Below are 14,409 nucleotides of genomic sequence, written 5' to 3'. Positions count from 1 at the left end.
CAACCTAGCAGTTCGAAAGCACGTCAAAGTGCAAGTAGATAAATAGGTACCACTCAGGCAGGAAGGTAAACGGTGTTTCCGTGCGCTGCTCTGTTGCCAGAAGCGGCTTTGTCATGCTGGCCACATGACCCAGAAGCTGTACGCCGGCTCCCTCGGCCAATAAAGCGAGATGAGCTCCGCAACCCCAGAGTTGTTTGCAACTGGACCTAACAGTCAGGGGTCCCTTTACCTTTGCCCCGGAGTAGAGAGATAAGGCAGCAGGAAAGCAGCCTTTTCCTGGATGAGAGCCCCAGGCACTGCCCTCCCAGTGCCAACTAGATGACTCCCAAGTGCCCTACCACTTAGCAAATGGGATAAAAGAATTCTTGCAAGAAACAAGGAAAGAGAGAATAGGTTTTATTCATGGTGTGTGTGTGGCATGAAGAGAGGAAGTCAAGTTGCAACCTTGCCCCTCCCTCCCCGACAGGAGGGGAAGCCCAACACTTTTCTCCATCGCATCCCCGCAACCCCACCCCGATCGTCGTCACTGATTCGGAATCCCAGCCCAAAGACATGGTGGTGCTTTGGAGTCTCTGTGGGCAGAGTTGGTTAGGAAAACCAGGAGGGGCTGGGATGTGCGCTTCCCCCAGAGACAGAGCACATGGGTCAGGTGAGAGTCACCTCCGCAGCAAGGGAAGGAGGGGGCTGAGAGAGCGAGGAGGAGAGCCACTTCAGCTGTTGCCTTTCTTCGCTACGATCAACACAGCAGAAGGCACCAAACCTACAGAGGAGACACAGAGAGAGGCAGAGAGTGGGAGGTAATGGGGGAAACTTGCATCCAGTAGTTAGCCGGGCAAATGTGGTGTTAGAACTTTGGGTCAAAGCAAAACAGTCAATATTTATGTACAGTGGTACCTCAGGTTAAGTACTTAATTCATTCCAGAGGTCCGTTCTTAACCTGAAACTGTTCTTAACCTGAAGCACCACTTTAGCTAATGGGGCCTTCTGCTGCTGTCACGCCACCGGAACACGATTTCTGTTCTCATCCTGAAGCAAAGTTCTTAACCCGAGGTACTATTTCTGGGTTAGTGGAGTCTGTAACCTGAAGCGTCTGTAACCCAAGGTACCACTGTACTGTTCTGGTGAAGTTGGGAACTGGTTCCCTAGAACTGGGCCAGGCAACAGTCGGGGATCATGAAATGTGTGTGTTCCAATTGCGTCTGGGGGAAAACTGGCCCTCCAGATATTGGTGGACTGCAACTCCCATCCTGAGCATTGGGCCATGCTGGCAGAGGCTGATGGGAGCTGGAGTTCAGCACCTTATGGGTTGATTTGATGTATTTCTAGGCTACTTTTCATTCAAATGGATCTCAACGGCTTATCAACAATACGTAATAACGTAATGCAGCGTGAATCGTATGAAATAATTAACAAATCCTCAATAAAACAATTGCAATCTATAAAACACTATTAACAAAATGAACTAAAAAAAAAAGCTAACCATCACATTTGCAGCAAAAGTCGTATCATATGATCAACAAATCAATATGGCACTTAGAATCTATAAAACAATATTAACAAAACAGCAACTAAAAAAATTAGGTCACCAGTTCCTCTGGTGCAGGCTCTCTCTGTACTTAGATGTAGCATAAAATGGGTCAGCTTCCAACAGACAGCGCTTTGGCCTAGGATGGGTCGGGAACCTGGTGTTGCCGGGGGGCGGGTCCTCCTCTCCCCTGCTCACCTGTCAGTCACCTGACTTGGGGTGATGATTGCCAGGACTTTGGGGCTTGCAAGCGCTTTATACAGCACACAACTAATTCACAGGCTTGAAGTCAAAACGTGTGAGCTAATAGGCAATGATTTCAAGCCTGCTTTCTGCAGGGACTGGCTGTGCAACTGAGCTCCCCACGCACAGCCAGACCGGCTGCACCTCTACCTGACGTCACATAAGGTATTAGGAGCGAGACATAGCTTGGTGGGTATTGTAGGCCAAACTGGGAGCCGTGCTGGGACAAACTGGGCTCGTGACCCAGAGGTTCCCAGCCCCTGCCTGAGAATTCCTCTGTCCTCCACGGAGTAGCAGGAGGGAAACACTGCAAGCAACCCTCACCCCCTTCCCTCTTCCTACCCCAGCAATCTCAGACTCACCCAGCTCCTGCAAAGGCTTCTCCATGTCCTCCTCAGTGAAGACACGCCGCGGGAAGCTGGTGAGGAGGTGGAAAGGCTCGTCACCATTGTCCTTGCGGTTCAGCTCCACGTAGAGCCGGACGGCGGCCAGCTGCTCTTTGGCTCGAAACGTCTGGGTGAGCGACGTGCCGTCCAGCAGTCTCACCTGAGGAAAAGAGAGGGGGAGAGGATCTGAAATAGTGCATGATTGTCGCATCCATGAACATGAATAAGCCTTGGGGCTTGTGGGCTGTCCTCCCTCTCCTTCCAGCACGGCCACGAGTAGAAGATGGGAAAACGTACGTGTCAGGGGTTCAGGAGCAGAGGCAAGGGCAAGGGAGGAAACAGAGAGCGAGGGGGAGGAGGCAGAAGAAAGGATGAGTGATGACGACGACCCGAGATCTCCGAGTCTTTCCAGTGAATCAGAAGATTCACAGAAAGGAGCACCAGTGGCCAGGGCAAGGGGGGAGCCTAGGGGGACACCCCAGGAGGAAAGGGCCAGAGGGGGCTCAGAGGGGAGCAGTTGGAAATCGGGACCAGCGTCACCAACAGAGAGCAGGGGAGAGGAAGGGCGTCAGGTATCAAGCGCTGGCAGCTCACAACAGGAGGGAGGGCACGAGTCAGGAGTGGCCACACCTCCATCGGGGAGCGAAGAAACGGTCAGACGGAAAGTGGAAGGTTGGGCGCGCGCGCCAAGTTCAAATGCACAGGAAGGTGGCGCAGTAAGCAGCCCGGAAAGGGAGCCAGGTCCTAAAGCCCAGCGCAAGGAGGCAGGAGGGTCCGGGGTGTCGGCGTCAGAAGAATCCAGGAAGGAAGAGACCCAGGGGGGCAGAGGGACCCAGAGAAGAACAGTCAGGCGGAAAAGGTGGAGTAAGGCTAGGATATTAAGTTGGTGTACAAGGGGCGGAGACTCAGACGGAGCTTCGCCGGTCTAACCCATAAGACGTAGAGTTGCACGCAGCGGCTGGAGAATGGAAACTGTAACTCAATAAAGACTTTTACAAAGTGATTGCTGGCTAGTGTGATCCTCTGTGAGCTAGGATCTGGAAGCAGCTCTGACAGTACGTTTTTGGCTAGCTGCAGTTTAGTGTTACATCCGAACCCTAAACTGTGGTTAATCTTAACTGCAGCCATTGGGATGACAATGCACATGTAATTTTAAGTTGGTTGTGTTGTTGTTTTTACTAAAGACCCTCATTCAGAACTCGGAGATTTCTTATCTGCCAAAGGTTTCAACCATGCAATGGTAATTGCTTATTTCTTTAATAATTAAGAATGTTAAGGTTTAAGGATTGTTAGTGCTTTATGTGGTTCATATGCTTCCTGCACACACTCTCGATAATCCTTAACCACAGGGTAGATGATGATTTTGTTGCAAATGTGGGGATGGAGATCAGAAGTGGGGGCCTGCCTAAAGCTACCTCAAGTGACACCACCACGAACTCCAGAAAATCATCAGGGAGCCACCGAAGCTGCCTTTCCTAAGTCAGACTCTTGGTCCATCTAGCTCAGTACTGTCTACACTGACCGGCAGCAGCTTTGCAGGGTTTCGGAAGGGAGTGGCTCCCCAGCCCTACTAGAAGATGCCAGGAACTGGACCTGGTGATTTCTGCATGCAAAGTATACTGAGCTGCAGTCAGGAAGTCAACATCTGGAGCCTTGCCTCTGCCATGAAATTACTAGGTGGCCTTACTAGGCGAGCCCTCAATCTCAGTCCCCCACCACCAGCCCATGTGCAATGTGGTGAATAATAATACCTTGCAGGGTTGTTGTGTAAGGATTACAGCTAGATAATGCACTGAAGCACTTGAAAGCACTACAGAAACACTAAGAAATATTACCATTATTTTGGAAAAAGTAGGTTCACATTCCCATTATCCTTTGTGTGGGTCCCGGGGAATATTTAGAAGACATCTGAAGGCAGCCCTGTTTAGGGAAGCTTTTAATGTTTGATGTATCATAGTATTTTAATATTCTTTTGGAAGCCGCCCAGAGTGGCTGGGGAAACCCAGCCAGATGGGCGGGGTATAAATAATAAATTATTATTATTATTATTATTACTCTCTGACAGGTTTTATGAGATGTGCCAATAAGGATCAAAGAATAGGATGTATAGATTTAGTATTATCTAACTAGGCTGTCCCTTTTTGGTTGTGCATCCTGGGCAAAGAGCTTGAACTGCTGCTTGCATTTTCTGCTAATTGCATTTCGACATGGTTCTACTTCTGTATTTATCTTAAGATCAATAAAATTAAAAGGGGACAAGTGAAAGGAGGCTCACAGCAGGGACCAATTTGGAACTGCAGTCTCCTCCAGTTTGCATGGGTGGACCGCTGATAACCTGGCACGGTCTACTTCTGCTTGCATTAGGCAGGGAAGATTTCAGGGAGTCTTTTACGGCAGGAATGCAAAAGGTTAAGGTCGGCCACCACATGGCTGTATATTGCAAGCAGAGTGGCTTATGGTGTGTGCAAGAAACAGATGAGAACAAGCAGCTCTCTGCACACAAACACAAAGCCTGCCCCGCAGTCGGTTACCTGTATCCTGCATTGATCATACTCTCGCTTGACAGGGGGTTCCTGGCTGGGTGACGAGGGAACCGGTGTGGGGGCCGGTTGCTCAGGCAGGGTGGGGCCTTGGGAAGAGCTGCTGCAGCCGCCGCCAAACTGAAATGAAAAGGAGAGGTGGGTCAGTGGACAAAAGACAGTTGCCCAGCATCATCCTGATGTATGTTCTCAGGGCAGGCTTGCACCCTAGGGGCAGAAAGCCCTGTTCACTAGTAATAATAATAATAATAATAATAATAATAATAATAATAATAATAATAATAATAATATTTTATTTATATCCCGCCCTCCCCAGACAAAGCCGGGCTCAGAGCGGCTAACAATAAAATAATACAACATTCTAAAATCACAATCAATTGATTGAAATGCATTCTAACACCAATTCATTCTAAAATCAATTCAAAATCAAATTCATGGCAACCATTGGGCTAGAGTTCTGTGGGGATTACCAAAGGAGGGGGTCAGGCTGTGCTTTGGCCAAAGGCCTGGTGGAACAGCTCTGTCTTGCAGGCCCTGCGGAAAGATGTCAAGTCCCGCAGGGCCCTGGTCTCTTGTGACAGAGCGTTCCACCAGATCAGAGCCACAGCCGAAAAGCCCTGGCTCTGGTCGAGGCCAGCCTAACCTCCCTGTGGTCCGGGACCTCAAAGGTCCTCCGTGGGACATACTAGGAGAGGTGGTCCCGTAGGTACGAGGGTCCCTAAGGCGTATAGGGCTGTAAAGGTTAAAACCAGCACCTTGAACCTGATCCTGTACTCCACTGAGAGCCAGTGCAGCTGGTATTCACTGGGTGAATGTGATCACGCGGCGAGGACCCAGTAAGGATACTGACAAGCTGAAAAGTGTGCAGAGCCGGGCAAACAAGATGATCAAGGGTCTGGAAATCAAGCCTTATGAGGAACGGTTGAGGGAGCTGGTTAACGTTTAGCCCAGAGAAGGAGACAGAGAGCAGTCTTCAGCTATTTCAAGGGCTGTCACTTAGAAGACAGTGTTCTGGGGGAATTTGAAATCAATGGATTCAAATGACAAGAAAGGAGATTCTGACTAAACATCTGGAAGAACTTTCTGGTGGCAAGAGCTGTTCGAAAGGGGAACAGATTCCCATGAGAGGGCGGTGGTCTTCATTTTAAGCAGAGGGATGGCCATCTGTCAAGGAGTCTGTAGTGGTGATTGCTTCATTGCAAGGGGTTGTTATTACTATTACCATTTATTAAATTTGACATCACCATCTGAGGGTCACAGAGTGGTTTACAATAGAAAAAGACTAAAGTACATACCATAAAGGTAAAGGTAAAGGGACCCCTGACCATTAGGTCCAGTCGTGGCCGACTCTGGGGTTGCGGCGCTCATCTCGCTTTATTGGCCGAGGGAGCCAGCATACAGCTTCCGGGTCATGTGGCCAGCATGACTAAGCCGCTTCTGGCGAACCAGACCAGTGCACAGAAATGCCGTTTACCTTCCCCGCCGGAGTGGTACCTATTTATCTACTTCCACTTTGACGTGCTTTCGAACTGCTAGGTTGGCAGGAGCAGCGACTGAGCAACGGGAGCTCACTCCGTCGTGGGGATTCGAACCGCCGACCTTCTGATTGGCAAGTCCTAGGCTCTGTGGTTTAACCCACCATAGCAACAAACAAAAAGAATTCCCACCCCCACAGTTTAAAAGGCCATAGATTGTTTAATTAGTCAAAACCCTGGGAGAAGAGGAATGTTTTTGCTGATGCTTAAAGATATGTAACAAAGGCACCCAGAGAGCCTCCCCAGGGAGGGCGTTCCACAAGCAGGGAGCCAGCACAGAAAAGGCCCGTTCTCGTATTGCCGCCCTTCAGACCGTTTGTGGAGGAGGCATATGAAAAAGGCCTCGGGTGATAAACGCAGGGTCTGTTAGATGACTCTTGGAGTCCCTTCCAACTCTACGATTTAAGTTTAACAACACTGGAGGGTTTACCCAACAGGCAGGGCCTTGGCCTAAGAGCTTGGGCAAACAAGCAGGAGGACCTTGCAATGCATTTGTTGCTGGCTTCCACCATTTTGCATGGAAGGTGGGAGTTGGCCTTTCTGAAAGTTCTCTCCTGTAACATCCCTCCTACAAATACTCCATTAAAATGGATGCAGTGCTGAAATACGGATAGCCAGGTGCTGTTTATAGACTCCCAGCTCCAATGAGCCCTGGGCCACATGGTCAACGGTCAGCGCTGATAGCAAAGGGGAGCCCAGTATTGTTTGAAGGGCAGTTTCCCCAAGTCTTGAATTCATGCTATGTGAATCAGTCTCGGCTCACTTGCTCCCCTGTCCTTTCTCTCCCTCTGGGTCAGCCTTGAGGAGACTGGAATTATTGTATTTTAATATTTTTTGGAAGCTGACCAGAGCGGCGGGGAAAACCCAGCCAGATGGGCGGGTATAAATAATCATCATCATCATCATCATCATCATCATCATTATTATTTAGAAGGAAACAGAACAGACTGGAGACAGCGCATTTGTTACCTTGATTATCCCTTTTTATTTTTAATTCTTTTTATTTCCACCTGTGGGTCCCACATCTCTCGTGGAAGGAAGCCACGAGCAAAAACACGACTCTCAGAGCACACCCCTTTCCCAGTCTCTGCTGCTTGCTTACCTTCTTGGCTCTCTCGGCCTTGTCGCGCTCTATCTTCTCTCGCACCCGCTGCCTGGAAAGGAGAAGAGTTTTCATGTTGGGGGGGTAGGAGAGCAAGGGAGGCTGCAACTTGATCGCAAGAGTGCGCCATTCGAGAACAGTCTTAGTGTCAAGAATGGGGTTATCCCAGCGGCAAAAAGGAAACTACTTTGTACAGAGTCAAGACCCAGCTCAGTATTCATCTGCAGTAACACTCCAGGGGTTCGGGGAGTGGTCTTGGGCCTCCAGCTGTTTTTGGACTGCAGCTCCCATCATCCCTGACCACTGGCCCTGCTAGCTAAGGATGATGGGAACTGTAGTCCAAAATCAGCCGGAGGTCAAAGTTTGGGAAGCATAGAGCTAGATGGACCAATAGCCTGACTCGACAGAGAAGCAACTTCCTACATTCGCAGCTCCTTTGCTTTGATTTGGGAAGGCATTAAAAGCACCCGCAGACCATGAGAGGTCTGCTGCTGTTCTCCACTATAGGAGCAACCCCCTCCCCACTTCCAGCCCCCCTCCGGGTCCCCACTGCCACCTCCCACAGGCTCTCACTTGGCCAATTTCTCCTCCAGCTTCTCCTTGCGCCTCTCCTCGGCCAGCTTCTTCATCTCGTCCTCCTGCAGCTTCTGGCGGATGAGGGAGAGCTCCTGGCCTTGCTTCCGGCGCTGCTTCTCCCGCTCAATGCTCTCCCGCTTCTCCCGCTCCTCCCGCTCTCGCTGCTTCTGAGTGATCAGCTCCATCATCCTGAAAGCACATGGGGAAAATCCCCGGGAGATCTCGTAAGCCACACAGGGTTGGAAGGTGCAGCTCTGTGCCCTGCTCACCTCGCGGCATAATTATGCAAAGATGCCTTACCTGACCATCAAGATTTCATTAGTCCCATCATCCCTGACAACCAGTGATTCTGGCTGGGGATGCTGGAAGTCCAGTACCACATAGGGACCCAAGTTCCACACAAAGTAGGGGGGAGAAACATGCAGGCTTGCAAGATTAGCCTAATCATATTCTAGTCACGGAATCCGGGTTTTCAGGTTGCAGAATTTAAAGCCGCCAGAACTATGATTACCTCTTTGTCTGCTCCCGCTTCTCTTCTTCGCTCAGGGGGCGTCGGTTATCTTCCTCTGTCAGCTCCTCTAACGTGGGATCTATGGGGAGATAAACCTGTTATGTTGCTACCCTCTGGGCTTGGAAGAACCCAAGGAGACAAGCAAGGAAATTCCTATATTTGAGGATGAGCAGAAAAAGAAAAAAGGAAAAGGAAAATTAACATAAGAACATAACAAGAGCCTGTTCACTGGATTATTATTATTAATAGTACTAGTAGTATACCCATAGATCCCAGGGCAGTTCACAACATAAAAGTCAAAGGATCTGAGTGCAACAGTAATTTTCTCCAGCTGTGATTCCCTGCAGCTGTTGCTTCTGGCATTGGAGAATGAAGCACTTACAGCCTTTTCCTGCATGAATCTGTTTAACCCCCTTTTAAAGCCATCTGAGTGGCTGACCCTGAAGAAGAGAGTCCCTTCCAACTCTATGATTCTAATGTGAGTGGATTCCACAGATTTAACCATACACTGTTTGGGAAGAAGGACTTTATTTTGTCCGTTCCCACACTGTACTTCCAGAGTTCTAGAACAGGCACCCCCAAACTCGGCCCTCCAGATGTTTTGGGACTACAACTCCCATCATCCCTAGCTAACAGGACCAGTGGTCAGGGATGATGGGAATTGTAGTCCCAAAACAAATGGAGGGCCGAGTTTGGGGATTCCTGTTCTATAATGATGAGAGAGGGAGAAAAACCAGAGCCAACAATGTTAAGGAAGAAGGCTGACAAAGAAGCAGAAACGGAAACATTCAGATTTTGGTTTGCGGCTTTTAGCATAGAGCTTTCTTGGACAAATCTAACTGACCAAGCAAGGCTCTCTGGAGGCAGGATTCCAGAACAGGGGTGGGCCAGCATGCTGTTACTGAACTATTAAGTCCCATCAGCCCCAGCCTGGGATGGGATGATGTGAGCTGCTGTCCAACATCTGGAGGGCGAGATGTCGGCTATTCCTGTTCTAGAACCTCTGGAAAAGTTGCCTTCAGTGGAAAGAGATGGAGGTTCGAAGGAGCTCAATTCTGGCTGGATGGAACAATTTCCAATCTCCCCTTCCTCTCCCAGGTGCTAGTAAGAACTAGGCCAGCCACAGGACCCCCTGATGAGGTTCCCTCCCACCTCAAGTTCTCCAGATTTGCTCTGACCTGATCCACTTTGCACTGACTCTGGCGTCCTTCCCTCGGGGGGCTCCTCTGTGCTCAGAACGTGGCCTTGGGGGGGCACGTATGGCTCGTCCAGGTCGGGATCATTTTCGTGCTCCATGAGCCTGGGAGTTAAGAGAGAGGCACCATTCAGGAGAAGACTGGTAAAAAGAGGGCTGCAAGGGTCCGCAGGAGGGAGGGAGGGAGCCAATACTCACCAATCCATCGCTGATTCAATGCCCTGGTTCCCTGTTAGCGCTAGGGCCTTCTCTCTGGGTAAAAAGGAGAGGGACGAGGTAGTGAACTACATATGAACACAGGGCTATTCTACATTTTTTTGTGCCTTTCTGAGAAGGGCTGGAAGCACAGGGCACTTATCACCCCAGCCCAACTTCCCCTTCATCTAGGGTGGGATGGGGGTTGCGGGACAACAGGGTTCACTGCAACAATTAAGTAAAATCCACAAAGGAAGCTGCCATATACTGAGTCAGATCATTGGTCCACCTAGCGCAATACTGTCTGCACTGACTGGCAGCTGCTCTATACTGATGATTTCAGGCACGGAATGTCCCCCCAGCCCAACCTGGAGATGGTGGGGATTGAACCAGGGACCTTCTGCAGGCCAGGTAGACGCTGTAGCCCTTCCCAAATACTAACACAGAAAGCTGTCTTCTACTGAGATAATGCTGCCCACACTGACTGGCAGCGCCAATGCTCTACCACTGAGCTACAGCTTTTCGTAAAGGCTGATTTTCAATTAAGGCCAATGGCCATGGTCTAGTACTGCTTGTCTGAACCCACATATACACTGGGAGCATATACATATACATATATAAAGGTAAAGGGACACCTGACCATTAGGTCCAGTCGTGGCCGACTCTGGGGTTGCGGCGCTCATCTCGCTTTATTGGCCGAGGGAGCCGGCGTACAGCTTCCGAGTCATGTGGCCAGCATGACTAAGCCGCTTCTGGTGAACCAGAGCAGCACACGGAAACACCGTTTACCTTCCCGCCGGAGCAGTACCTATTTATCTGCTTGCACTTTGACGTGCTTTTGAACTGCTAGGTTGGCAGGAGCAGGGACCGAGCAATGGGAGCTCACCCCATCACGGGGATTCGAACCGCCGACCTTCTGATCAGCAAGACCTAGGCTCTGTGGTTTAACCCACAGCGCCACCTGCGGCCCATATATATACACATATATACCGTATTTTTCGCACCATTGGACGCACCGGACAATAGGACGCACTTTGTTTTAGAGGGGGGAGAACAAGGGGGAAAAAATCTCCCCCTCTCTGCCCAGCGCCCCTTCAGTGAAGCGGCAGGAGGCGCTGCACAGAGAGGGGGAGAACTTTCCCCCTCTTGTTTTCCTGCTCTAAAACAAGGTGTCGTTTAAGGTGCGTTCAGGCGGCTACCTTGGAAGCCTGGAGAGCGAGAGGGGTCGGTGTGCACTGACCCCTCTCGCTCTCCAGGCTTCAGGTTCCTTTCGACCTGCTCTTTGGGGCTGGGGGGGGAAGCCCACCACCAGCCCCAAAGAGCAGGTCAGGGAGCAGCGGAAAGGCGCAGCGGAGAGGCTCCTGCCATAGCCGCGCGTCACCTCTCCAGCCAGGAGAGGGTCGCGGGGGTTGCTTTAGCCCCGCGCGCGCTCTCCCGGCTGGAGAGGTGACATGGGGCTGTAGAGGCTCCTGCCATAGCTGCGCTTCACCTCTCCAGCCGGGAGAGGGTCGCGGGGCTACGGCGTCTTCGCTCCATAGGACGCACACACATTTCCCCTTCATTTTTGAAGGGGAAAAAGTGCGTCCTATAGAGCGAAAAATACGGTACCTGCAAGCTAACACACATATACACTGGGAGCAGAGGAGAGATCTTGCACAGATCCAGTTTTCTTCTTTCTAGGCCTTCTGGGCAATAGATGTGGGACCAGAAGGGCTGGCCTTGCCATTTGAACCCTCCCATGCCTCCCACCCCTCCCCAGGGACGGACACCTACGCTCTGTTCTGGGGAAAGCCCATCTCAATGAGGCTCTCCAGAGCCGTAGCCTCCATGCTGCTGGGCTGGGCTGCCACCACCACTGCCAGCAAACTCTGCAAAAGAAACAGGAGGAGTCCGGAAATTTGCGTTAGTTCCTTTAACAGCGACAGCAAAAGGAAGAGGTTAGCAAAGGGAAGTAAGATTCCGGGAGCCAGAATTTTTAAATATAAGAACGTAAGGAAAGCCTGCTGGATCCGTCCAGCCTCCACTGTTTGCGCAGTGACCAGCCAGATGTCTGTGGGAAACTGGCAAGCAGTTTCTTCTGTGGTTTCTAGCAACAGGTATTCAGAAGCATGCTGCCTGTGACCACGGAGGCAGAGCCCTGAGCAATCTGTACAACAGAACAATCTGTGCCACCCAGCAAACATTTGTCCTAAGATTTCTGGAATAAAGCTACAGTCAAAAGTTATCTTCGAAGTCAAAAGTTATCACTCTGCACTGGCACAGTGATAATACATGGAATTCTCATTTGTTTGTCATACTTTTGATACTTTATTGTACGCCAGTTTGGGAGGTGTTTTTTTTGTTTGTTTGCCAAGAATGGCTTAAAAGTCACACACAGAGAGAATTGCTGGTCACGATTTTGTCGTGTTAATACAACTCCGCCACCATTCTGTTTCCAGAATGTGTCCTGTTTTCTTTTGCGCTCTCTGTAGTTAAGAGAGAGCAAACCTCCCAGCCTTGGAGAGGACTATCAGATCAGTGTGTGCAGCCAAGGCCTTGAGTGCCTACACGCCACCCACACTCTTGCCTTGAACAGCTGCCTGTTAAGGTAGGAAAAAACAAGCAAGGGAAAAGTCCGTCTATCATTGCATTTCCACTCCAGGGGAGGTTTTGCTGGTTCATTTCTACACAGTCAAACTTCGGTTCTTGAATGGCTCCGTTTTCTAACGTTTTGGTTCCCGAACGCCAAAGACCCGGAAGTAAATGCTCCGGTTTTCGGAACTCAAACGTCCGACACAGAGTGCAAGAAGCTTTTGCAAACCAATCGGAAGCCGTGCCTCAGTTGTCGAACGTTTCAGGTCAAATGGTCTTCCGGAACGGATTACGTTCGACAACTGAGGTTTGACGGTATCTGAGGACATGGTTAGCCTCCAGTGACCTTCAGATGTTGTTGGACTACAACTCCCATCAAGCCCAGACAAAAGGGAGTTGGAGTCGAACAGCATTTGGAGGACACCACATGGGCCAATCCTGTCTTAAGCTGTTTGTAAAAGCTACAGTAGACTTGCCGGGGGAGGTGGGATGAAGGAACTAGCCTCTCCACCCTGAGATGACTCTAATTTAGGAGCCAGTGGGATATAGCAGTTTGACTGAAAGACTAGGGCTGGGAAGACCCAAGTTCGAATTCCTATTCAACCATTAAGTCAACTGTGTAACCCTAGGGTCAGGCGTTCTACCCCACAAGCTCAGAGCAGCTTATAGCAGTTTTTCTAAGCATCAATAATTCTAGCAGTTTTTGGACTAGTGGGCCTTCTTGACCGTTAGATCCACTTCACATGCAGGTGAAGTCCCTGACTCACTGAGGGTTTGAGACCACTGTCACATGCTGACAGCTTCTGGGAGCCACAGGTGAGAGCTGTCTGGGGAACGAAGGTGGAAAACTACCCCAGAAGGAGCATGATGTGTCCACCCTCACAATATTGTTTAAGAAGCCTGCTGAATACATTTAAAATTATTATTATCATTATTACAGCAAACCTACCCAAAGACACAAATTTAGTTACCTAGATTCGCTTTCAAATTTTTACTGACCTCATCAGTATTTCAGTTTTTTCTAATTATTGGTGGTGACTGTTTCCGTTTCAAGATAGTTCTGTGGATTTTATCTGCGGTTTCAATTTGCGCCTCTTATAAATCTTTGCAAATAAATAAAATGCATGTATTATTTACTTATCCCCAGGGGAAGGACCTATGGGGTTTAAATTCGTCCCATAAACACCCACCCAACTATTTCTTACGCTTTCCTCCCCTCCATAGATCTTAAAGGGTTAAATGTAAGGCCCCCCCCCAGGTCTTTAAAGCAAATGACCTGGAAAGGGGGAGGAGCCAAACGCGAGGCTGGAAAAGGGGGGTGCCAAGGCGGGGCCCTTCCCTGTTTCTTAAAGGGACCGCATATTTGGGGAATGGGGGGAGAACCCCGCAGGGCAGGCGGCGCCAGGTGGGGAGGGGGCCTGCACGAGCGAGCCCCCTTCCCTCTACTGCCGTTTCCCAGGGGCGGGAGAAGGAACGCCCGCCCCCCGCCTTTCACCTGCGCTCCGAGGGACCGGCGCTCGCGCTCGCTCTTCCCAGGCGGCGGCAGCAGCAAAAGCAAAAGCGCACCGGAAGCGGCGGGTCTGTCGCGCGGCCGCTGTTTGGCTCACGTGGGCAGGTTGCCGGAATGCGCGAAGGCGGCCGCCGAGGGACAGAAAGGGTGCGCGGTCGGTAGGGTCGGCAGAGAGCTTCGCCTTAAAGGGGCAGGGAACGGTTCGAGGGGGTCAAATGTGTGCCAAAGCGATTTTATCTCCTGTTACACACATACACATGTACGTATGTATGTATGTATCCCTCCCCAAGGCCACCACACACCTGTCTTTTCTTTCTCTTTCAATTCATTTAATTAACTTATTACTGTTTTTAGGGATGTGTTCTTTTTTTACAATTTCATTATGTTATCATACCTTTTCCCTCGTTTATTCTTCTCCTCGTTCTTTCTACCTTTTATTTATTTTCCATCTGCCTGCCCTTTTTTGAATTCTCTCTCTTGTAGTTTTTTCTTTCACTTCTCTCTTTTATCATTCTTTCTC

The 14,409-nt window shown here is 50.0% G+C and overlaps 1 protein-coding gene and 1 long non-coding RNA gene across 3 annotated transcripts in view; one reads left to right on the top strand and one right to left on the bottom strand.

Annotated features, from left to right (window-relative positions):
- Positions 1-381: 381 nt before the first annotated feature.
- UBXN1 (UBX domain protein 1) lies at positions 382-14,011 on the bottom strand. 2 transcript variants are annotated; one of them, XM_082202498.1, is made up of 10 exons: positions 13,875-14,011; positions 11,582-11,676; positions 9,812-9,865; positions 9,597-9,718; positions 8,419-8,497; positions 7,905-8,096; positions 7,332-7,383; positions 4,686-4,814; positions 2,131-2,314; positions 382-760 (listed from the first exon to the last, which is right to left on the bottom strand). In XM_082202498.1, exons 2-10 carry the CDS (start codon positions 11,635-11,637, stop codon positions 711-713), a joined length of 918 nt encoding a protein of 305 aa, XP_082058624.1. In that variant the 5' UTR covers positions 11,638-11,676; positions 13,875-14,011; the 3' UTR covers positions 382-710. The 2 variants fall into 2 exon arrangements, with proteins under 2 accessions (XP_082058624.1, XP_082058625.1); XM_082202499.1 differs by lacking the exon at positions 13,875-14,011 and adding an exon at positions 13,379-13,562.
- Positions 767-14,409, top strand: part of LOC309520720 — a 102,436-nt gene continuing 88,793 nt past the window's right edge. The window contains exons 1-2 of the long non-coding RNA XR_014214336.1: positions 767-899; positions 1,128-1,933. This is a non-coding gene — a long non-coding RNA (uncharacterized lncRNA). The remainder of the gene's footprint in view (positions 900-1,127; positions 1,934-14,409) is intronic.

The sequence above is a fragment of the Podarcis vaucheri genome, assembly GCF_965113315.1.
Source record: "Podarcis vaucheri genome assembly, chromosome: 16".
NCBI lineage: Eukaryota > Metazoa > Chordata > Lepidosauria > Squamata > Lacertidae > Podarcis > Podarcis vaucheri.
This window is presented reverse-complemented; position numbering and strand designations above follow the sequence as displayed.